Here is a 24,915-nt window from a genome sequence, read left to right as displayed (position 1 = left end):
AAATAAAAATGTATTTTGCAAGCATGTATTCATATGCACATGTGATTTGTACATTCGTATTGTGTGTGAATGAATGTGCACTTGCGGACATGAGTGGATAATTATGTAATCACATGTTCACTGTGGTTTTTGCATAAGATGCATCAGTGGTCAAATGTGAACCATTGTAGGTTATGTGGGCCACGAGCAAGTGTTGCTTTAAGTTTTTGTTAAATGCATTGCAAAATCCATAAAAATTTATTGGTTTTCTAAGCTAATTACACTATTAAATATTGTCACGGGCCAAGGTCCCGTGTTGTGTTTTGCATGTTGATGTGCAAAACGAATATGGTGTAAAGAACCTATTTTTTGATAAAAAGATAAAATGAACAAAACAATATAATTAATGTTTCTTCCTAGATGTCCTTTCCACAGTGTAGAAATCATGAATGGCGATTTTGGAGAACCGTGAGAATACTAAAACTCCGTTTGTGATTGTGCCCTTCAACCCGATATGGTGGTTCACCTTCCGGACACAGTTTTAGGGAGATTCAACCACTTTGTCTGAGAGTGATATGTAGACACAACTGTTGTTATTGGTATACCAAGAAAGTAACATCAGTGGATGTCGATTTTTAATATTCTAATGGATGGTGTTGATTCCTGATATCGGTCGAGGGTCAAGTGTGGAACCCAGTAATAAAATACAAATTTTGTGTTAAGCTACAACTGAGAACCTAACTTGAACTTCGAGAATTTGTTGTGCCCGTTTTGAGTATATGCGGATTTTAATGAAAAGTGAAACTAAAATTGTGTGCATTTAATAAGGACATACATATAAAAGAAAACTCTGATAATAACTTAATAAGTTACTCATGCATGTGCATTGATATTATGCATATTAACTGTTTTGCATTAGTTCATGCATTCTTATTTGTTCTTTATATATGATATATTGGATGTTGTATGTAATAACCCAAAATTTTATGCATTTTGGGTTCGAGATCCGTTACCCGGATCCAAAAGATTATAATTAAAAATATGTGGATGAGTTGGGTTTGGACCCACGTTGGACCCAAATAGATCCAACCTGTGGATCCACCATCCACTTCAGACCCGGATCCACGTTTCTTGTGGATCCAGCATCCGAGAATCGACCCGGATCCACGTTAGAGTGGATCCGGTACAGCGGCACTGCAGGTCGCAGGACCCGTACCCGGACCCGGTTCGATATTTATAAACATTGTGTATAAGAATCGTGCCTGGCACGATTCTTGTAAAGAAAAAAAAAACAGAAACGAAACCGAGAGGAGAGGACCTCGCCTAACCCACCGCGCTCGCCTCCCTCTCGACTCTTCCCTCCCACCTCGCTGGAGCCTTTCTCCTTGTCGGCGGCGATCTTGCACTTGCTTGTAGAAGCACCGACGCCGAAGGAAGCCGACCACCTGCTGCCGCCGACGCCAGCAACCAATGTCGTCGGCGACCTCCTTCTCACAACGAGGAACTAACGCCGGAAAACCTCCTCTCGCTGCATCAACCTCCTTCCGTCGTCGGAAAAAGGTAGGATCCTGTGCTTTTTCTGTAGGTATCGAATGACATTGGTTTGTGAATGGGTCTGTCACGAAAAAAGGAACAGAGTGTTTGACTCGATTCTTGGCTGTCAGAGAACCCCAAATCTGAGTTGAGGGTTTCGGTAGCTACAAGATCCGAGCCGTAAGAATCATGGAAGTATTTCTTAATTTGTGGGGTTTAGGTTTGCATACTATGTTGGATATCTCTGAGAAACCCCGAATCCATCTGCTAATTTGGGGATTTCTGGTGTTATGGAGAGAAACCCCAACCGATCTTGCAAATTGGGGATTTCGGGTGTTGTGGAAAGAAACCACAACCGATCTTGTTAAGTTTGGGGATTTTCGGAGGACCTGCAACTGTATTCAATTATTGAGTGTTGGTATTTTCTCGAACTTACAAATGAGAGCATTTTGATTTTTCTCTTAGGGGTAGATGTTCAGAAATCTTGGAATCAAAGGTACCTGTCTGATTGCCCTGTGTTGGGGTTACGGTTGAATACTTGATGTTAGCAGATTCGTGTTTAATTTATGTTGAGAAACGCAGTATGCCTATGTTAAATTATGTTATCGGATTTTTTTATATCTGCTTCCTTTAACAGTACATTAGCATGTTTACTTAAATTCTGGATTTAACCCTATGTATGTTTCATTTAGCCAATCCTACTATGTTAAGTAAATCTCTGTTAGCTAAATGGGTCTGCTGTTAGCCTATTGTGCATCGGTATCATGTATGTTCATTTTAACATCCGTTAGTAGATTTTTTGTGTATGTTTCATTTAGTAGTACATAGCATGTTTATGTAACCTCTTGTTAGCCTAATCTGGGTTTGACTCATTTAGTAAAACTTACCATGTTTTAGGTGAATTTTTGTTAGCTGAATGGGTCTATTCATTCTGAAAATTTTAAACTGGCTTATGTTAGCAGGTTGAGTCTGGTCCATTATGGACAATATGGCAGTGAAGTTTGCACACCCCACTAAGTAGATGACCAGAAAAAACTCCTGAATGAGGATACATATCTGACTTAGGAGCTTTAAATATGGAAAATGCCACAAACATAAAAACAATGGAAACTTATGGTTTATATGATGGTCTGACGACAGTTTAAATACTTGAGTAATATGATAATTTTGTGGATTGTATCAAATCTGTTTTCCTGTTAGTTGGTTGACGGTGATTAGATGTGATTATACGATATCTAGAGTTTTGTCATCAAATCGGATTTCTATATTATTAGGTTGGCTGATATCCAAGATAACTATGTCATTTTACTGCCTATATCAAATCTGTTTCAATGTTGGTTTAACAAATGATATCAAATCTGAACACATGTAATCATGTATAATCTTATACAAGTTGTATGCATGATATTGTGAAAAATCAATATAAGCTTTTTCCTCATAAATTCTTACACTGTTTTTTTGTCAGACAATTTGTGATGTGAGTTGGTCATACACAGCACGTTATCTGTGTTTGAGGAATGAGAATGTTATGTTAGTTTCAAATATAGGAAGGTGCACTTAGTGACATATAGAAATGTGCGTTGCCAAAAATGGGCAATATGAATGGATTACCCGATGCGGGTACTTAGACTATTAGCTTGTGCTATGGCAATCAAATGATGAAAACTTAAGTGTAAATATTGGGTGCTTGAGTGGTTTAAAGGCACTAAAACATTTTAAGTGGGTTTATGAAATCAATACTATAAATGATTGAGACTGTTTTATGAACATTGGTAAAATTAGTAAGGTTGTGATCAACTACTAAGGTAGTAAGAGAGAGTGGGGAAATGCCCTGAACTTCGGAACAATAACTAAACAATGAAACAAGTTTCTGAGGCTTACCTTAGAGAGGGTAGGTGGTACAAAACTTCGAGGACTTGTGTTGTGTTTCGAGCGTGAAGCGGCTCGTTGGTCCCCGTCCTCGAAGTTAGAGACCAGGACTACCTATGTGTCCTAGGTGGTAGTTCCACATCTTCTGCAGAAGTTAGGGATGCATCCTGTCTTGAGTTGAGCCCTTGGGAGATTCTCTCGGCTATTGGTCGCTCCCTTGGGGATTCAGTCTCAGTTAGAATGTTTGGGTTAATAAAATACTCTTGAATAATATACTCCCGAATGTTCTCTTCTGAGATGGTCACCTATGCCCGTGTGTACCCGCGAGGTAAGATAATTTAAACACAATTTTGTAACGACCCCAATCCACCCTTTTAAAAATGCGGAATTTTTTTTTCTAAGAGTTGCGGAAACCTTCCCAGAGATCTGGGGTCCTCACAGTTCCACTTTCCATTGGATAGCCCATCCACCACAAACGAAGTTGCAATTATCATCTAAATCAACCAACTAAAACTCTTTTATTAATGAGTAAGAAAATTTCAAAGACAAGGTTTTCTTCAACTGAAAGTAAAGTAACAATTGCAGAAAATAAAAGAACTGAATGACAAAAGAACAAGCCAATCTATCCTCTACCGAAGCTGACAAGCCCAAGTGTAACTCATTCATCCCCAGATGCATGTCCAACTTCACTGTTCACCATTACCTGTGAAAAACCAACAAAGTAGGGTGTCAGAACCGAAATTCTGAGCACAGCTACTTCTAAAGAAACAGGTGAGAGAAAGAACATGAATAAGATTTCATGCAGTGATTTGATTGAGTACAGATATAAATTTTTCAACATTCAAATATATATAACCACCAACAGTTGCATATACTTACCAGTTAAGAACAGTAAAGCAAGGTCACAATCAATAACTAAATAACTAAACCTTTCAGCATGATTTCACACAGTAAAGCGTATGCTACCACCAAATGATGTCATGATATCAGGAATGATTCAAACATGCATGATCTAATGCATAACAGAAAAATGCATGATTATGTGCAATGCATGATTTCTTCTGTTATCTTTCATTTAAGTTTCATCTTTTCATATGCATGCCCTATTAGATGCAGACATCTTTAAGTTCCTCTTTTTAATTACCGTGGCCCGCGGATACACCAAACGGGTATAAACCCCGAGGTCAAGTAGGTTCCCAGGTTAGCTTAACACACAATTTGTATTTTATTATTGGGTTCCAACTTAGCCATCGACCGATATCAGGAAACAACACCATCCATCGGAACATTAGACCTCCACATCTAATGTCGGGGACACAAGGGACACCCCACGCCCACAAGTGTCACTTCCTTGGTACCATAAACTCACAGCTGTGACTAACACACCACTCCCGGGTAAAGTGGCGGGTTCTCCCTAAAACCGTGGCCAGGAGAAGAACCTCAATATCGGGTTCAGGGGCAACAACGCACACAGAGTTTTTGTATCCTCACAGTCTCCCCAAGACCGGATATCCAAGATTCTCATACTCCAGATGAGATATCCCAGAATGTATATTACACTGTTCTTATTCATTATTTTTATTTAAAGTTCATTCTTTAAGTTTGCCACACATATGCAAAAGTAAAGTGAAAACCCCGCATCCTCCCTTGCAGGGACCCATTCGGGACTCCAGCCCGTATAAACCACTAGAACAGTATAGTAATGTGCTAAACCATCTTATGTGGTTTAAGTGATGCATCTAGAAACATATATAAAAGAAAACCCAACCCACGGCTCTCCAGGCCGGTGATGGTCCCAATAGGCCATCAGTGCATCACATAATAAAACCAAGTAGTGTCTCATCTACAACACTTGGCCAAAATGCCAAAAGCATATGTATATTCGTGTAAATATAAACCCAAACATATGCATGTCATAATTCATTCATATCATTTTCAATATGTGTGTGTTACCTACATCACATATTTAACCAAATTCATGGTTTCTTTAAGTGTGTGAGTGTACATGTACCAATGCACACAATAATCAAGCATACAGGTTCAAGAAGAGTTATTAATAACTGAATCATGCTCACACCCATGAGTACCATAATCATAACAGTCAAATGAAAACATAAATCTCCACGACAAGTGTTTCCATGCAATCCAATACCCAAGCTTTGAAATAACACATGGACTCTAGACAGAAATATAATGTCCAGCTAGAGACCTACAAGCAAGATACATTCCATATGTATAATTTCAATTTCATGTATCCATCCTCCCTAAACAGTGCAGCCTGAGCACTATTATACACAACTAAAAATTTTCAGGTTATGTTGCAATGATACCACGCTACATCTTACCAACTTTGAGCTTATCCCCACTCAAGAACCAGCATGAGCTACTTTAGAACAACTCAATTTACTTTAATTCATCAAATTGCACCTTCTCAAACCAAAACTCGATTCAACATAAACTTTCAGAACACAGACTGATGAAACTCAATCATATTCATAGAACATAACATGACTAAACCAAAATTTAACATAAACCAGGATATTCAACTGACCCATTAATGATTACTAACAAGTATAACTAGCTAGTCATGCTTCATTTTATTCATTTTATGCCAATAGATTGCCTAACAGAAAAATACTAATGAACCCATTCACGATTTCGTTAATGAATAACCTGAATTATCAGTGTGAATAACCAATACTTCTGTAAATGGATAACTTAGAACACATTACTGAAACCGTCGAACTTTCAATAAGAACTTGCAACAACAACAATTCAGTGAACTAATGATACAAATATGTACTGTTTACATGATATGCCGAGTATGGATGGGGACTGTACAAAAGAATGGAGGTCGGCTATGTGTATCTACTAATTCTGTTCTTCAATTTGGCGCATCACAGTATGATATGGCAAGACAAAAATTGAAATAGATTTCTGAGGCTTAATGCCACAAATGGAAGCAGCAAGAGCAGAAGCCAAACAAATGTACAGACTTCAATATGAGCAAAACTAGGGTGGCTCATTAACTTGCACAGAAAATTTCTTTCTTTCTAAAGGAATGGATCGGGCCAGAGAGTTTTCATTTAAATTCCCAATTAGCAAACAATCAGTTTTTTTTTTTCATACGAGTCACAGGCCAGCACCCAGCCGACTGGGTCGGCTGGGCCTGCTATGGCCCGGCCCACAAGATGTAGAGCATCCAGCCGACTGGGTCGGCTGGGGCCCTGCTAACATAGCACCCAGCCGACTGGGTCGGCTGGGCCTGTCGCCTCCTACCAACGCACTAGTGGCCTGCAACATGAAACAACACAATTTTTTTTTCCACAGTCTTATATATACCTAGGCTTCCATAATAACCCCCAAAGTTTCTTCAGAACAAAAGGACCAGCCTAGACGGTCCTCAATATTGTTGCCCCTGATCCTAATCACTTGGAATTGTATCCTTTTGCACAAAGAGGAGATATTATTATATTTTTTTTCTGATTTTAAAAGGAAAAAACCAAACACAATCCACAGATCATCCATTTCTGCAACCTGAATTTATAATACATCGAAATTAAGTGCATTGATTAAAACTTCTAAACATAAAATCCATAAGCACATCCTGGAGAACTCAGGAACTCAAAAGTCTGAAATCATTAATTGAAAAACTGAAAACCCCCAAATCCACTGATTTGGGGTTTCGGATAACCCGCAACCCTCATTAGGAAAGATCCCCAACCCCCAAATCACAGATTTGGGGTTTTAGGTTTAGGGTTAATATAAACCCCAAGTCCTACCCTCAAATCCCCACGTGGAATCGAACCCATGTTCGATTCCTCACCCGATTCCAAGGAGCACCGTACCTGATTGGAGCTTTTCCGACGATTCTTCCGACGATCGGAGGCTGCCATGGCCTTCGGTGGTGGCTGGTGGCCAAGGTTCCACTCACGGCTGCTGTCGTGGTTGTTGGTGGCCGAATCTCGCCGGCGACCTCCTCTCCTCCGGTGCGCGCACGCAGACAGAGACGAGAGAGACGAGGGAGAGAGTGATGAGGCTGAGTGAAGAGGGTGAGAGCCCCTCTCCACTCCCCTCCTTTATCGGCCCCAGGCCCCCCCTTCACGCCGAGATGGGGGGGAAGGTCGGTTACGCCCAGCGTAACCCCCCCTTTCCTTTTTTTTTTTCTGTTAGGGTTTATCGGGCTTCTGTTTCACGCCCCCCCTTAATAAGTGACATCGGGTCCGGGTCCGAGCCCTTGACCCGCGATACTAGATCCATTTCAAAAATGGTTCTGGTTCGCCCCTGCACAGTGGATCCAACTATGGATCCGACCCCTATATACTAAAATTAATTTATTTTTCTTCTTATAAATGTTATTAATTATTTGTTTAATTAAAAATTACTATTATAAGTATAATTTGACGCCCTTTTGTGGGTTATTTATGGATCCTTTTATGGATCCGATAACGGATCCGAGGCCCAAAATTAAAAAAATACTTATTATTTTCAAATAAAAAATTATAAAAATTGAGATTATTACACAATTTAGTGCAGTTAGGTATCACAGTGAGTGGAGTTATTAAAGAGACATTGGCATATTCTTTCAGCATGCTTTATATTCTGAATTTGTAATGAACTGAAATCCTGAAATGTGCAGATACGAGATGATTGAACTATTACATGAAAGTTATGAGGTTATTATTATTTGTTGTTGCATAACATACCTCACTTGCTTGTTAACGTTGTATATTATGCCTTGCTTTCTCAGTTATTGTTGTTGTATAACTGCTTACATGCTCAGGTTTATGATTGTTGATTTTTGTTGCATAATTTGCTTACTTGTTTAGATATATGCGGATAATCATCTTTGACACCCACATCACATGCTAGATTCATGACATACCTACATTAAGAGTTACAGTTTTCCTACTTAGACGTCGTAGTCTAATTCCTATAATTTTTACCATTTTCAGGTAAACGAGTAGCCTTATGAGCGGTTGCGGGATGAGGCATTGGATCGCGATTGTTGATTTACTGTTCCAGTGATTCCTTGGGTTTATGGTAAGTTAAATGTTCATATCATAAGGAAATGAAATACATGTGTTGAGTTTTATCTCAAAAGTAATGTTCCAAAATGCTTAACCCTATGTTGGTTAGTCTTCCCGCTGTTATAAAAAAAAAATAATCCACATAAATTTGGTTAAAATTTTGGGGCGTTACACTGTATGTAATATCGTGTATTTTTCACACAGTCATTTTAAGATTTTTTGCAAATTTGGCCAAGTATAGAAGAAAATCAGTAGAATCTCGAGTTTAGACCGATGTTCTTTGAGTCTAGGCTAGGCCGAGGTCTCATCGACAGGGTCGAGATGAGCCAATCGAAAGGTGATAAAAAGTTTTATTTTCAACCTTTAAATTTAAGCAAAATTCGAACGAAAATTGGGTTATTTTCGGACGAATTTCAGAAGAGAAATTAAAGTTATATATCGTTGGATGCGTTTCAAAATTCTAAGCATAACGATATTTTACTTTTCTAGATTCGGGCTACGGTTGGCCCAAAAATCTCATTTTTTTGAAGAAAGGTTGGATCGGGCTGGATCCAATGTATTTGATCCAAGTTAATATGGATCTGGACTCTGTATATTAATCTAGAGTTGATCCAGTCTAGGACCCAATTGGGGTTTGGATATGGATTTGGATCTGGATCCATATCCAAAACCTATGCCCAACAAAAATCCAACTTTAAATTTACTTTTTATAATTAAATTGAGGTTATTTAGAGTTAAAAAGACTCTCAAAGGGATAAGGTACCCTCTGGAAGTTTCTATATATTTAATTATTGATAAATAATTAATAATTAATTAATTTCGAATTTCACTTTTTGATTATTAGTTGGAACACTTTAGGAGAGTCCTTATATAGGGCTGAAGAAGGTTTGAGAAAGTTTAATGGAATTAGGAAAGAAGTTTTGAAAAGTCAACTTTAGAGTTTTAGAAAAAATGGATAAGCAAGCCTACCTGATCATTAACATGTGCATACCTGAATGCAGGTTGCCTATACATGCATGTTTGAGATATAAAGTTGTAAATGCATGCATACCTGATTTTAGACTTTCATATGTATAAATATTTAATAGTTAAATCCGTAATTTTAGGCAGATGCAGGCCTGGCAGCTTTTGCCAGGCTTTAACAAAAAAAAGAGAGAATATTTTACAAAAAAAAAAGAAATATTAAAAGGGTTTGGTATAGTCTGGTCTGGCCAGGCCTGGCCAGACTTGGCCACGTGCTGACAGGCCTGTTAGGCCCAATTAAACCGAGTTCAACTGGCCTGGTCTGCCAGGCCTGTCGAGCCTGCTAGGCCCAGCCGAGTTTGAACAAAAAAAATACATATAGAGATTTATAAAAGTTTTTTTCGTGGTTGTTGGGCTGACTCGCAGCGTGTACACAGGTCCCGGTCTGGTATGTGTAGGGGCTGCCAGACCAACCGACTGAGTTCGGTTGGGCTAGAGCCGAGCCCTAGCTAACCGAGTCGGCTGGGTGCAGTTAAAATACAAAAAATTTGTATGTGGCAAATCAGACTGTACTTGGACAAAGGCCAAAATAGTACATTAAGAATTTCAATTTTGTATATTCTTGTGTTTGATTTAATCTGGAACAAAAGAGTAATTTGGCATGTTAATTTTCAGATTTTTTCTATTCATGTTAGACTTGGCTTTTCGCATGCAAAAGAATGAAATGTTCACATGCTTAAACTTGTTGTACTATGCTAAATCAAAGTATTAATGTAAGGTTGCCTTCTTGTGTGTGTGTATACGTGAAATGGGTGTGTCTTTGCCTGTAGATAATTGCATGAGTGTTCACATGTTTTAATCGAGATGATTCATGAATGAAAGCATGTATTTGGCATGATTATGTGAACACATGCATATGAATATTGTTGTTCCACACACATTTCTAAATTAGCATGCATGATTGTGCATTGAAAAGCATGTGAAATGAATACATAGTGTCATGTTATTTATGATTTTTGTATATGAATGCATCGATGATAAAAATGAATCATCGTGGGTCGTGTGAGCCTTGAGCATGTGTTGCTCATTTAATTGTTCATGCATGTTAAAAATCGAACTTGATATTATTATTCTAATTGCAGTGTTCAATGTTGCCACGGGTTGTGGTCCCGTGAAGAGCTTCGCATATTGATTTGTGAACCTATATTATTAATTCTGCATATTGAATTGCAAATTAAAGAAAATAAATTAATAAAAAGATAAAAGAAAAGAAAAGAAAAGAATAGTGTAATCTACGCTTCCTTGATGTCCCTTCTATAGTATGAGAATCCTGGACATTGCGATTTTGAGGAACCGTGAGGATACTAAGACTCCATGTACGTTGTTATGCCCTTGAACCCGATATAGAGGTTTCTCTCTCGGTCACGGTTTTAAGGAGATTCTACCACTTTGCCTAGGGGTAGTGTGTAGATACAGTTGTTTTTTTGGTATACCAAGAAAAGTGACATTAGTGGATGTTGATTTTCATAATGTCCCAACATTAGATGTTAATTTCTAATGTTCCGATGAATGTGAAAAGAAGTGTTTTCTCGGTTACGGGTCATGGATCTGAAGATCCAGGACCCGTGACATCCACTTCTTCATTAATGGCATTATGTAATATTGATTATTGTAATGAGGGGTATTTTAGTACCCTAAAATTTTGTAATCACTTGTTAATATGAAGGAATACACAACAGCTGACCCAATTGCTAAAAGGGGTATCGGTTTCTCCCAACTTCTCTCTCCCTTTCTCTCTCTCTCTCTCTGTTTTTCAGATCTCACGCGTGGAAGGACCTGGAGATTCAAAATCTAACATGGTATCAGAGCCACGCTTCAGTTGAAACTGGAATCGATCTCAAAAGGTACGTCCGATAGATCTATCCTTCTCGATTTCTTCTTCTAAGTCAAGAACATATCACTTCGTTCCCTATTTTCATTTTTTTTTGGGTTCACGAACGACCCATTTTTGTCTCCCCACATCCCTTTCTTCGCTATCAGATTTGATATCAATCAGATCTGAAGATAATCAGATCTGATTCAGATCTGGCTTCTTCTTCTCACAGTCTTCTTTTCGCCTCTTTCTATTTTTCTTTTACCTCGGTGGTGGCTGAATCTCGATTTCCCCACAACCTTCTTTCTATCCCCTGAGTAACTCAATCCAGATTTGGATTTTCGACTCCACAGCCTTCTTTCTATCCCTTGAATAACTCAATCCAGATTTTCGACCCAAATACCTAGTTTATTGCTATTGGTAGCAGCGTGATCTAATCACGCAGGGTCCTATTTTGATTCAGCTGCATCCTTAATCAAGCCGATACATTCATTTTCTGTTTCATTCATATCAAATCAGAAATTTGATTGACATTCAATTTCTGTTTCATATCAGCAATCTAAATTAGTTTTTGCAGTCTGATAACATCGATCTGAGTTAGTTCCTGCAAAAAAAAAAAAAAAAACTGCAGGTGTAAGCAGATTGTGCTGAATACTTTCTTAATTCTGTGAAACATGAATTCACTTCCTAGTCAATCAGTTCTTTCTTCCAGTTTTCTCAGTCAACTCGTGTCTGAAAAATTAAATAATGGTAATTTCTTGACTTGGAAGAGGCAAATCATACCTTTCATTAGGAGTCAGGATCTTTCTGGACACCTGGATGGATCTATTCCAGTTCCTCCTGAGTTCCTATCACAAAAAGAAAGGGACAGCAAAGGGGAAGCTACTACTGTATATGTTAGAAATCCTGAATTTGTGGCTTGGATGAAAAGAGACCAAGCGCTTGTTGCTTATATTACATCAACACTGTCACAAGAGGTTCTTGTAGCCATTCCAGATGACTGCACTGCCATGCAACTTTGGAACAGACTAGTTCAGACATACTCACAGGTTTCTCAGGCCAGGATTATGTTTCTTAAAAGAGAATTTCAAATGTTAAGAAAGGATTCCATGTCCATCATGGAATATTTGAACAAAATGAAGGTTATCACAGATCAGTTAGCAGTTGTTGGAAGTACAGTTTCTGATAAAGATTTGGTACAGCAAACCCTCAGTGGATTGGGACACGACTATCATATGATTGTCACTTCTCTATTATGTTTACCTGAGCTGCCCAACTTTGAAGATCTGCGCGCAAAATTGTTACAATATGAGATGAATCTAAAGGGATTTTCTGAAGAATCATCTATGCAAACTGGGGCACAAGAAGTTCTTGCTACAGGGGTTACTTATGCACGAGGACGAGGAAGCTATGATATCAAGGGAAAAGGAGCACAAGGGATAAGTAGCCATGGCGGTCGTGGATTATTGCCTACACCCAACTCATATATCAACTCACAAAGACAGAGGCCAATCCCTACTTGCTTTCTGTGTAATAAAAGGGGGCACATCAAAGCCAACTGCTGGTTCAATCCCTTAAATAAAGGAAAATCAACACAAACTGAAGCAAAAAGAGGCACAGACAGTACAAGGACCAATGGAGAAGTAAAAGAGTTGTTGTTGTCAGCCTTAGCAGAATTGAATCTGAAACAGAATGAGCAAGGTACTTGGTATGTGGACTCTGGCGCAGCGACTCATGTTACTGGTGATGCAGGTAAGCTCCTAAAACTTGTTCCTTACATTAGTAGAAGTAGTATAGTTACTGGAGATGGATCACACCACTCTGTCTCGCATATTGGAAACTCCATCATACCCTTGCCCGAATCTTCCATCAATCTTTCAAATGTTCTTTATGCTCCTAATATCAAGAAAAACATTGTTTCAGTTTCTAAACTTGTTGATGATGTCAAAGCCTCAGTTGAATTTACTCCTTCTGTTCTTGTTAAGGATCTCTACACGAAGGAGACGTTCGCTAGAGGAAAACGACAAGGCAATATGTATGTTTTTCAAGAAGATCCTTCAGCACATGTTAGCTCTGCAGATCCAAACTTGAAGCTCCAATCATCGTTGTCTTCTGAAAATCCTACATGCGTTTTTAGTGTCTCTGAAATCAATAAGCCAAATCTTTGGCATGGTCGTCTAGGTCACTACAGTAGTAGTTTCATTGAAAAGCTTGTTTCGAATAATCTTATTCCCAAGTCAAGTCTAGGAATAAATGTCAATGACAATAAATGTTCTAGTTGTCTCTTATGTAAGAGTCATGTTTTACCATTTCATTCTATCAATAAAAGAGCTTCAAGACCTTTTGAGACTATTTGTTCTGATGTTTGGGGGCCTGCTCCAGTTGCTTCCATGTCTGGAACTAGATATTATCTTTTATTTGTTGATAGTTATTCTCGATATTCCTGAATATTTTTCATGAAACATAAATCTGAGACTTTCAAGTTGTTCCGTAACTTCCATTCCTTTGTCAAAAACCAATTTTCTGAAAACATCCTAAGTTTCCAATGTGACGGAGGAGGTGAATTCTCTTCCATTGACTTTACTAACTTTCTTCAAAGTAATGGGATAAGAAAAAAGGTGTCTTGCCCACACACACCTCAACAGAATGGGATTGCTGAAAGGAAGCATCGCCATATTGTTGAGAGTGCGATGAGCATGATGCATGACAGTAATCTTCCGATCACTTTATGGACAGAGGCTTTTCATTCTGCAGTTCATGTGATAAATCGATTGCCCATGACTATTTTGGAAAACAAGTCTCCTTACTTGTCTCTTTTTGGTATACACCCCAACTACTATGATTTGCATGTCTTTGGATGTTTATGTTATGTTCATGTTGATAGTTCAAGGAGACATAAGTTTCAGGACAAGGCTTTAAAGTGCAGGTTTGTGGGTTATGCTGATGACTATAAAGGGTACAGGTGCTATGATCCGGTGAGCAAGCGCATCAAAATATCAAGAAATGTCATCTTCGATGAATTGAATTTTGATTGTCGATGTACTAGTTCTTCAGAATCAAAACATAGAGTTGAGGCTTATTATCCTTGGTTGAATTATGAACTTCTCTCAGGAGCTAGTGATGCTTGCTCAAATTGCATTCAAAAGGATAAGAAACTTGTGTCTACTGATGGAATGATTGATCATGAAAATACAGACTCAACTTTGAATCCAGGAAGGTATAAAGGTCTTGTCTACACTCGACGAGGAAAAGAGTCACCCACCATAGTTGATTCAGACATGGACGCATCCTCAACATCCAACATTGTTGATACTAGAAGATCCACACGTTCTCGCCATCCAATTGAAAGGTGGGTCAGTTATGAAAATTTCTCATTAGATTTTCAACTCTTTCTAACAGCCTTGAATAAAGAAGATGAACCCACAACGTTCTCTCAAGCATCAAATTCCAGAAGATGGATTGAAGCAATGAATGAGGAGATGGAAGCTCTACATGAATGTGGTACGTGGGATGTCGTATCAAGACCACCTGACAGAAACGTTGTTGGTTCGAAATGGGTGTACAAAATAAAGTATAAACTGGATGGGACTATAGAGCGATACAAGGCGAGACTTGTAGCCAAAGGTTTTACACAGGAGCAAGGACAGGATTATGATGAAACTTTTAGTCCAGTTGTGAGGATGGGGACAATCCGAGTCATACTTTCTTTAGCCATTGAACACCAATGGACCATTAGCCAACTTGATGTGAAGAATGCTTTTCTTCATGGAGATTTGAGAAAAGAAGTTTACATGGAACAACCCACAGGTTACGCAGAAGGTAATCCTACAAAATATGTCTGCAGACTAAAAAGGGCGATATATGGATTGAAGCAGGCATCTCGATCTTGGTTTGACAGCTTTTCTCTTGAAATACAAAAGTATGGTTTTAAGAAATCTCTTCTTGACCACTCCTTATTTATATTTAAGAACCAAGACACAATTACTCTGTTGTTGATATATGTGGATGATATTATCATTACTGACAGTTCCAATGAGCACATTGAAGAAGTCAAACATCTCTTGAATCAGAGGTTCAAAATGAAGGACCTTGGCAAACTACGGTACTTTCTTGGAATTGAAGTCGACAGTTCCTCTGAAAAAATGACTCTCACTCAACATAAGTATACCATTGATGTTCTCAATAAATCGGGTATGAAAGACTGCAAGCCCTTGAGCACTCCTAGCGTTCTTCATCAAAGGCTTAGCTCTCAAGACGGAGATCCATTTGATAATCCCACACAGTACCGTAGCATAGTGGGTATGTTACAATACCTCACTTTTACTCGCCCTGATATAGTCTACTCAGTGAATCAAGTTTCTCAGTTTATGCATGCCCCATGTGAAGGGCATATGAAAGCAGTTAAACGGATACTACGATATCTGAAGGGAACGGTTGGGGATGGTCTCACATATAAGCGAAAGACAAATGGGCAAAGTGCACATGAGATCACTATTTATTCTTACGCGGACTGGGCGGGAGATCCAGATGAACGCAGATCAGTATCAGGCTATTGTGTATTTGTTGGGATAAATTTGGTTTCTTGGAGTAGTAAGAAACAAAAGGCTGTTGCCAGATCCAGTACAGAGGCTGAATACAGGTCAATGGCAGCCGCCACTGCTGAGGCTACTTGGGTTAGACATCTACTGACAGAAGTCGGAGAATTGATATCTCGATCACTTCTTCTGTGTGACAACCAGAGCGCCATTAGTATGTCTTTTAATCCAATCCATCACAGTCGTGCCAAACATATTGAAATAGACCAGCATTTTGTGAGACAAAAGGTAGAAGAGAAAGAGATTGAGCCTGAATTTGTTCGAACTACAGATCAAGTGGCGGATATATTTACAAAAGGATTGACAAAAGACAGATTTTGGATGTTAAAAGGCAAGTTGTTCATGATTCAAGATCATGCACAACTTGAGGGAGGGTGAAAAGAAGTGTTTTCTCGGTTACGGGTCATGGATCTGAAGATCCAGGACCCGTGACATCCACTTCTTCATTAATGGCATTATGTAATATTGATTATTGTAATGAGGGGTATTTTAGTACCCTAAAATTTTGTAATCACTTGTTAATATGAAGGAATACACAGCAGCCGACCCAATTGCTAAAAGGGGTATCGGTTTCTCCCAACTTCTCTCTCCCTTTCTCTCTCTCTCTCTCTGTTTTTCAGATCTCACGCGTGGAAGGACCTGGAGATTCAAAATCTAACAGAATGGTGTTGATTCCTGATATCGGTCGAGAGCTAAATGTGGAACTCAATAATAAAATACAAATTGTGTGTTAAGCTACAACTGGAGACCCACTTGACCTCGAGAAATTTTACCCGTTTTGAGTATCCACGGGTAGCAGTAATAAAAAAAGCAACTAAAGTTTGTATGCATTTAATAGAGACATACATATAAAAGAAAACTCTGATAAAATATAATAATTATTTATGTATGTGCACTGAAATCATGTATATTCATGTTATGCATTAGATCATGCATATTTACTTGTTCTCTTACTTGTAATGTATTGGTGATTGCATGATATTTGCTTCTCATTACATGATAAATGTTTTTATTGCTTAATTTTTGTTTCCTATTGATAATAATTGTTTTCTCTAGCTTAACAATTTTTCCCTATTGCATGAATTGTTAAATGAAATATGAATTTGTTATAAATGCATCTCTCTAAATTGTTGCATGATTCTTATTTGTGTTCTTTTTGCTTATTTGTTTCATTAGAAGGACATGTACCCAGGATCATTGGATTCTGACACCCCTACTTTTGTGTTTTTTACAGTATCTGAGGCCCAGTGAAGGAACTTGCTTTGCGAGGAGCTACGAGGACTACGTGACTATTTGACAGACTTTTCTTGAAACAGCGTGGCTCCACACTTTTGCTTTATTTATATTGTCTTGCACATGCTTTTAGACTATTTGAATTCAATTAATAAAGTTGGATTGTTTTGGAAGATGGGTATAAGATTTCTTGTGGTTGTGGATGTGTTATAACTGTAAAGGCCTCGGGTCTCTGAGAATGTTTGCACAATTAAAAAATAAATAAATTTTGTCACTTTTTAAGGGATATGAGTTGGGGTCGTTACATTGCATAATAATTATTCTTAAATGCATGAATGGTTATTTGGATTATGAAATGATTGTAGTTGTATTCTTCTAAAATGTTACATAAATTTGATTTATGTTTTTCTTCATTATTTGAATTATTAGAGGAATTTGTACGTAGGATCTATGATTCTGACCACGTATTCTTTATGTTTTTCATAGCCTCTGAAGCCCAGTGATGAGACCAACTGCTATAGGGAGCCTACAAGGACTACGTGACTACTTTGACATATTCTTTGGGACAATGTGGTTGCATTTTTATTAACATTTATTTTATTATTGTTCTCAAACTTTAATTATTGATGATGAATAAAGTTATTTGGTTTAATTGATGGTTAATGTAAGATCCCTTGTGGCTTTCGAATGTGCTATGTTTGTGAGACCCCGAGTTTTTGTGTTTGTTTCCGCAATTGTTTTTAAAAAAAAATTAAAAAAAAAGAACTTTTCAACGGGGATGAGTTGAGGTTGTTAGAGAGAGAGAGAGCACTCACCTATAGAGGCCAGCATGGACTCCGACGAGGCTCGCCAGGAGGTGACAAGGGAGGAAAAGGAGAAGGTGAGGGAGAGAGAAACCAGTGAGAGAGAGAGGGAGCATCAAAGTTTAGAGAGAGGGAGAGCTCAACATAAAAAGAAAACCCCCCGTTGGGGGTTTAAATAGGGGAGAAGAGAGGAGATGTCGACAAGGAGTGTCGACATCCCTGTTTGGATTCGATGTAAAGCCCACTTAAAAAACAAAACAAAAAGTGTCGGACACGTGTCGGGCATGTGTCGGACACATGTCGAGCATGTGTCAGGTTCGGTCTGCCGTATCAAACCCGGATCAGATCCAGGCACGACGCGGACCCATGACCCAGGTTCTCGAACTTTCGGCCTGCATCTTTAAAAGACGCAAGCTGAGAGGGGCGAGGCGCAAAACCCCTCACCACTTTCTCTCTCCTCGCCTCCCCGCCTGCCATCTTCTCCCTTTTCTCTGCAGCCACGGGCGACCGAAGCTGCCAGTGACCCCCCAGCCCCACCGTCGGCTACACCATGCTGACCTCCTCTCCATCTCCTCTCTACCTCCCGTCTTCTTCCTCTTATGTGCAGTCGACGACGACCGAAGTCGTCGGCGACCTCCGTGCACCCCTGGTTGTTGTCGCTGGCGACCCTCCGCCATCGCCTCTCTCTCTCTCTCTCTCTCTCTCTCTCTCTCTCTTCCCATCTCTTCCCCTCTCATTTTTGCCTTTCCGGCCACCACAGCCCTGACGTCGGCAGCCCGTTGTCGGTAACCTCTCCCTCTTCTTTTTATTCTTCTTCTTCGTGTCTTCTTTCCGTCTGGCAGGGGGCGGAGCCCCCTACCTGTGTTTTCTCTATCCGACAAGGGTCTCCACCCCTTGCCTCAGTCTTCTTTTCGTCTGGCAGGGGTGCAGAGCCCCCTGCCTTTGCTTTTCTCTGGCCAACAGGGGGCTTCGCCCCTTGCCTCTGTCTTCTTTTCGTCTGGCAGGAGGGCGGAGCCCCCTGCCTTTGCTTTTCTTCGGCCAGCAAGGGGCTCCGCCCCCCTGCCTTTGTCTTCTTCTTAGCCCCATTGGCATTGCGAAGGGGCCAGATCCCTCCCTGCTACCTTGCTTTCGCGGGGGGAGGGGCCGAGCCCCTCCCTATGTTCCGCCGCTACAGGGGAAGGGCCAGGCCCCTCTCCTTTTCTCTCTGCTTTTGTCGAGCAGACGGGGCCTCAGCCCCTGTCTCTGCTCATTTCCAGCAGGATACAGAGCAATGAGTCAAGTCATAACTGAGATAGTTTGGATACGATGGTTATTGAGTGAGTTAGGAATTTCCATTGCGAACAAAACTCAATTGTATTATGACAACATGAGTGATATCCATATTGCAAGGAATCCAAAATTTCATGAGCGAACCAAACACATTGAAATAGATTGTTAATATATGAGAACGGCTTATGAAGATGGAATCATTGCTTTGAATCATGTGAGCTCGAAGAGTCAGATTGCAGATGTGTTTACAAAAAGTTTGGCTCTTGTGCATTTCAATACTTTCCTTTCCAAACTTGGAATGATTCCCTTACATCACTCCAAGTTTGAAGGAGAGTATTGAAACATATATGTAATTTAGCTTTTACTTAGTCTTTATTCTTTTGTATATAGTCTCATAGGTAAGGGGTAAACTTGTAAAATAGCTTTTTATGTTACTTTTTTTTTCTAACCCTTTAGAGAGGTTGACCCATATAAGAGGGTACACTCTCATTCACGAAATAGAATGAAGTTTTCTACTTGTTAATTCCTTCCCCTTTTATTGTATGTTTCTCTTCTTTCTCTCTTAAGACTTCAATACATCACTGAATGCACATCGGCAGGCCTCCTGTTGGTAAAGCCCTTGATGTCCCTCATGCCCACCGTGGAGTACACCCAGCTTCAACCTTACAGCAAGGGTTGCCTCCCAAGGTTTTCCAATCATGGTTGTCCCATATCAGGTGACAAATCACAGTCACTCCTAGCCAGGAAGGTGGAGCCCTTATGGGTTCATTTCACTACATAGTTGGGTTATCTTAAGATTCACATTTATCAAACCTTAGCTACAAATTTAGTGTAATAGGACAATCCATTTAGAGATATAGACGAGTTCAGCAAAACAATTAGTTATAGATATAACTTATCCTAGAAGAAGATGATTTGTGTTCAAGATCAGCAGGCATCAATGTAAAAGAGTTGAATTTGGCTCAGATAAAGTTTTTTGTTTTTAATCCAATCTCTCATTGTTCGATCTGGATCATGCTTGGACTGTCTCCATACCCTTACTAGATCTCAGTTTGCATGTAAAATAGCATATTTGGATCAAGATCCACATTCAAAACAGACATTTCTGGAATGATCTTCCCTTACAAGGCTCAGTCATTTATTTAACCAAACCCAATAGGGACTTTGCCAAACAGACCAAAAGGATCCAGGTTACTTGAATGCCTGACCCCGAGCCCATACCATTGAAATCACTATACATCATACAAATAGATTTAAGAAGATTTCAGATACAGGGCAACCTTCCTGTAAAAGCCATGAGATCCATGGATATAGGATTCAATTAGCAGCTGTAATTAAGAAACTGATGGACATCTAAGATCTGAAGCTCCATTTTTCTCATGTTTTGTTAAAGAAAATATGATGTCAAAAGCTTACACAAACAAGATGAATATATAGGGCCACCACAGTAAAGATAGTAGATAATCATAGAAGGAAGATGATGCTTAAAATAAAAGTGGAACAATGAATTTCCAGTTGAAGCAAGTGCCATGCACCTAGCCTGAATCTGAGTCTAAGAAGACAAAGCTGATTCATTTTTCATGATCAGGGAGAAAATCCCCCGTATGCAAAATAGAAACATCTATCAATTATTTCAAGTACAACTATGATCCATATAAAGCTATAACCTATGTAAAGGTATGACTTGCAATATAAATAATTATTATATTTATTCTGCCACTAGCAATGAGATGGATACACTTCAGATCTGTTCTACAGAAAACTGAAGAATATGTGGACAAAAGAATGCAATGGTGATCATGTACCAAAATACATGATATAAAAGAGCAAAGGTATTCAGATTAATTAACCAACTTCTAAAATAGTAATATTACCTGCCAGTGTCACCACAACCCAGTGGCTTTATAGGCTTGAAATGTTTCAGAGTAATCTGCTCACCACGTTCAGTAATCTATGAAAGAAAAAAATACGAACTTACATGTTTGACAGCGATAAGAACCAGGAAAAAAAAGAGCCAAAAGAGCTTTAAAATGTTGTACTTGAATCCAATGGCAGCTATCTGTCTGATAAAATGTGGCAACCTAATCATATTACACATTCTGTGATGGTTTGATTGTCCTCAGGTTGAATATAAACTATTTTGTCACTCTTATTGTTAAAATGTATTGATTCATATATATATATATATATATATATATATATATATATATATATGAGTGTATATGTATATATTATATATTTTTCTAACTGTTGTATTATTGTAATAGGTTTTGCCCATGTAGGGGCATTTTGGTCATTTGCACCTATGTAATCGGTACTTCATGTAATACCTGTAATTTTTTGGCAATTATTTTAATAAATAAATATGATTTTTATGTCAAACTTAAGGATTATTAGTCATTCAAGTATACATTGGAATGAGAATTAATTGTGTTTATTGATTTGAAAAGTAAATCCCACTTGAATTGGAATTCTAACTAAAGTTATATTGAGATTTGAATTTAACTCGGGGTTAAATTCATGAAAATTGTAATTTAAATAGAATTTTAATTTGGATTTGGACTTAGTAAGTGGAGTTGGATCCATATTGGGTTTGAAAATTTATGGGATTTGGATTCGGTATAAAATCCAAGGTTCAAATTGGTTCAAAAATCTAATTTGGAAATTTGTGATATTAGCTAAATAAATAAAGCTTAAAAACAAACCAAGAGGGTGGGACGCCCCCTAGGTGGGCCCACACCCCCTTGGCTGGATACTACTTACCAAAAATCTTAATTCTTTTGAAATCCCATAAGAAAAAAAAAGATTGTCAAAACTTACCAAAAAACAATAAGAAGGTAAGTCTTAGCAAGAGAGACATGAGTCCAAGTTGGACTCATGTGGCCAACAAAGCAAGTAGAGGGACCGACACGGGGTGCCCCTACTTGTTTAAGATCTGAAAATAAAGTATTATATGTAGCTTAATATATAAAATAATAATAATAATAATATTTTTAATGTATCTTATAAGCCTATAGGGAGCAACTAGGTGGGACGTCCCCACCATTCTCATCCTTGGTAAAATTTGTTAAGTCAAAGAGGTTAGGACAAATAAAATAGTAAGTATGGTAGTGGCTGGAATTTGTAAAGTTAAGAAAGTTTTTCAAAACGTCAACAATTGTTAGAGTTTTTTGTTTAAATATACATATAGAAAGCAACTGTTGAGAGAGATTATGAAAACTTTGGCTCAGCCCAAAGATCCATAAAGGGGGACCCCAAGAGGGGCGTCCCACCCTTTTACCTTTTTTTGGACTTTCTACTTCTCTCCCCTCTTTTTTCCTCTTCTATCACCATCAAGAAGTTGGTGTAATGCCCCCAAAATCCTGAACTTGTAAAATTTTAGGAAAATTTTGAAACTTTACAATCAATTATTTTTTAGAGTTAAAAATGATAGATCAACAAAAAATAATATTTGAAAAGAACAAGTCGATGGACCTTGGGCAGATTACAGGCAAACTTCCTTTTCAACACTTTAGGTTCGTATCTCTCTACGTTCGTTTGAAACCATGTAGATTCAAAACAACAAAATTCTATATAGAAAGTGTAAAACCCATAATAAAAAAAAAGAGTTGGATCCGGACCCGACCTGCCCCCACACTGTGTTTCTATTTAAACACCGAGGGGCGGGGGGGTCCCCTTTTACACAAAAGGGAACCCCCGACCCTCTCTCTCCTCCCGCTCTCTCTCCCTTTTTTCGGCCCCGTGACGCCGGTGACCCCCCGTTCGCCCACCTCTCGCACCGTCTGCTCTCTCCCCGAGCCCTCGTCGTTCCCTCTCCTCCCCTGACCTTGAGCTTGTGTTTCCCCTCTACATGTGCCTTTGTCGGCGAGTTCTAGACGACCCCAAGCCCCCCTCAGGTGAGCTTCACCCTCTCCCCTTCTTTTTCTCTCGCTGGGTTCGACCCCTCCTATCGTCGTCCCTCTCTTTTCCGGTCGACAGGCAGAGGCAACGCCCCCTGCCTGTCTCTCCTTTTTCGGCCGATAGGCAAGGCCGACGCCCCCTGCTTGTCTCTCTTTTCCGGCCGACAGACAAGGGGCGATGACGCCTGCCTGTCTCTCTTTTTGGCCAGGAGGGCAGGGGCGTCGCCCCCTGCCTTCCCACTTTTTTTCTGACCTCCAGGCAGGGTGGCTGACGCCTCCCTGTTTCCTCTTCTTCTGCCGATTGGCAGGGGCGACGCCCCTGTCGCCTCCTCTTTTTCAGCCAGCAGGCAAGGACGACGCCCTTGCCACCATCTTCTTTTCCTGGCTATCGGGCAGGGGCGCGGCCCCTGCCCCCTCCCTTGTTGATGTCTGGCAAGTCGGCAGACAGGGGTTGTGCCCCATACCCTTTCTCCCCCTTTTTCCCTCTCCAGCAGGTCGACGGGCAGGGGTTGCGCCCCTGCCCCTTCCTCTGTTGATCGGCGAGCAGGGGCACAACCCTACCCTGTTTGGGGACTCGACCCCTTTAATTCAGAGCATTTTTAGTATATTGTGTTAAGTTTTTGCCTTTTTATTTTTTCGCAGCTCGCGCAACAGATCTCACTCGTACCCTGAGGCCCAAGCCTTTTGTCACCTTCACCCAGAGACGTCAGCAACTGACACTCCCTGAGGTAGGAGAAAGTTGCACAAAGGACAATGGATGAACTATGTTGAAGCCAGCTAGGGTTTCTAGCAAATCAAAAAAAAGAAAGGGGGGGAGAGAGAGAGAGAGAGGAAGAATCGTTAATGCTCATTAGGTCTAATCTCACTTAAATAGAGAGATTAGACTAAAACATTGTTTATAATAATGCCCCTGACCTCTTAAGTAGTTACCAAACTGCCCAAATGCATATGTACAGTGACTGCTTCTCAACACTCCCCCTCAAGCCGGATCATATATATCAATAAGGCTCAGCTTGTCACAACATTTTGAAAAATTTGAACTCGCTAGGAGTTTTGTGAAGACATCGGCAATTTGGTTCTCTAAAGATATGTGCTTGGTGCAAATATACCCAGTCTGGACCAGGTCATGTACATAGTGACAATCCACCTCAATATACTTTGTCCGTTCATGAAACATTGGGTTATTTGCAATATAAGTAGCAGCTCTATTATCACATATCATCTCCATAGGTAATGAGACTTTCACTTGGAGATCAGTCAACACAGATTTAACCCACATCATCTCAGCAGCAATTTGAGTCATAGCTCGATACTCTGACTCAACGCTCGACCTGGCAACAACAGTTTGTTTCTTACTTCTCCAAGTAACCAGATTCCTTCCAACAAACACACAGAATCCAGTTGTGGACTTTCTATCAATAATTGACCCTACATAATTTGCATCTGAATAGGCAGTAACATCTAAAGAGGGGTTTTGTTTAAACCATAGTCTTTTACCAAAGGAGAACTTTAGATATTTGAGAATCATCATTGCAGCCTCCCAGTGAGCCTTTATAGGTTTGTCCATAAATTGACTTATCTTGCTCACGACTAAGGATATGTCAGGCCTGGTCGCAGTCACATATAATAGCCTGCCAACAAAGGAGCGATAACGGCTACAGTCCACATACTCGGATTGTTCATCAAACAGATGAGACTTGGGATCCATAGGAATCTTTACAGGTTTGGCACCTAACATCCTTGTCTCCTTCAGCAGGTCCAAGACATATTTCTGCTATGACAGATACAATCCTTCTTTACTCCTTGCAACCTCTATGCCTAAGAAATATCTGAGTGGTCCCAGATCCTTAGTCACAAAGTGTTTTTGAA

General features: G+C 39.5%; 1 protein-coding gene across 7 annotated transcripts in view; it reads right to left on the bottom strand.

The window, feature by feature from the left end:
* PHOT2 (phototropin 2) overlaps positions 1–24,915 on the bottom strand; it is a 249,196-nt gene that overhangs the window by 132,732 nt on the left and 91,549 nt on the right. For all 7 annotated transcript variants that reach the window (XM_090019848.1, XM_090019847.1, XM_090019846.1 and 4 more), the window contains one exon: positions 21,022–21,098. In XM_090019848.1, coding sequence (XP_089875974.1) covers positions 21,022–21,098 — 77 coding nt within the window. The remainder of the gene's footprint in view (positions 1–21,021; positions 21,099–24,915) is intronic.

Source organism: Nuphar pumila, chromosome 10, assembly GCF_984573655.1.
Source record: "Nuphar pumila chromosome 10, dmNupPumi1.hap1.1, whole genome shotgun sequence".
Lineage (NCBI taxonomy): Eukaryota > Viridiplantae > Streptophyta > Magnoliopsida > Nymphaeales > Nymphaeaceae > Nuphar > Nuphar pumila.
Note: the sequence above shows the minus strand (reverse complement) of the source record. Positions and strands in the feature narration are given on the sequence as shown.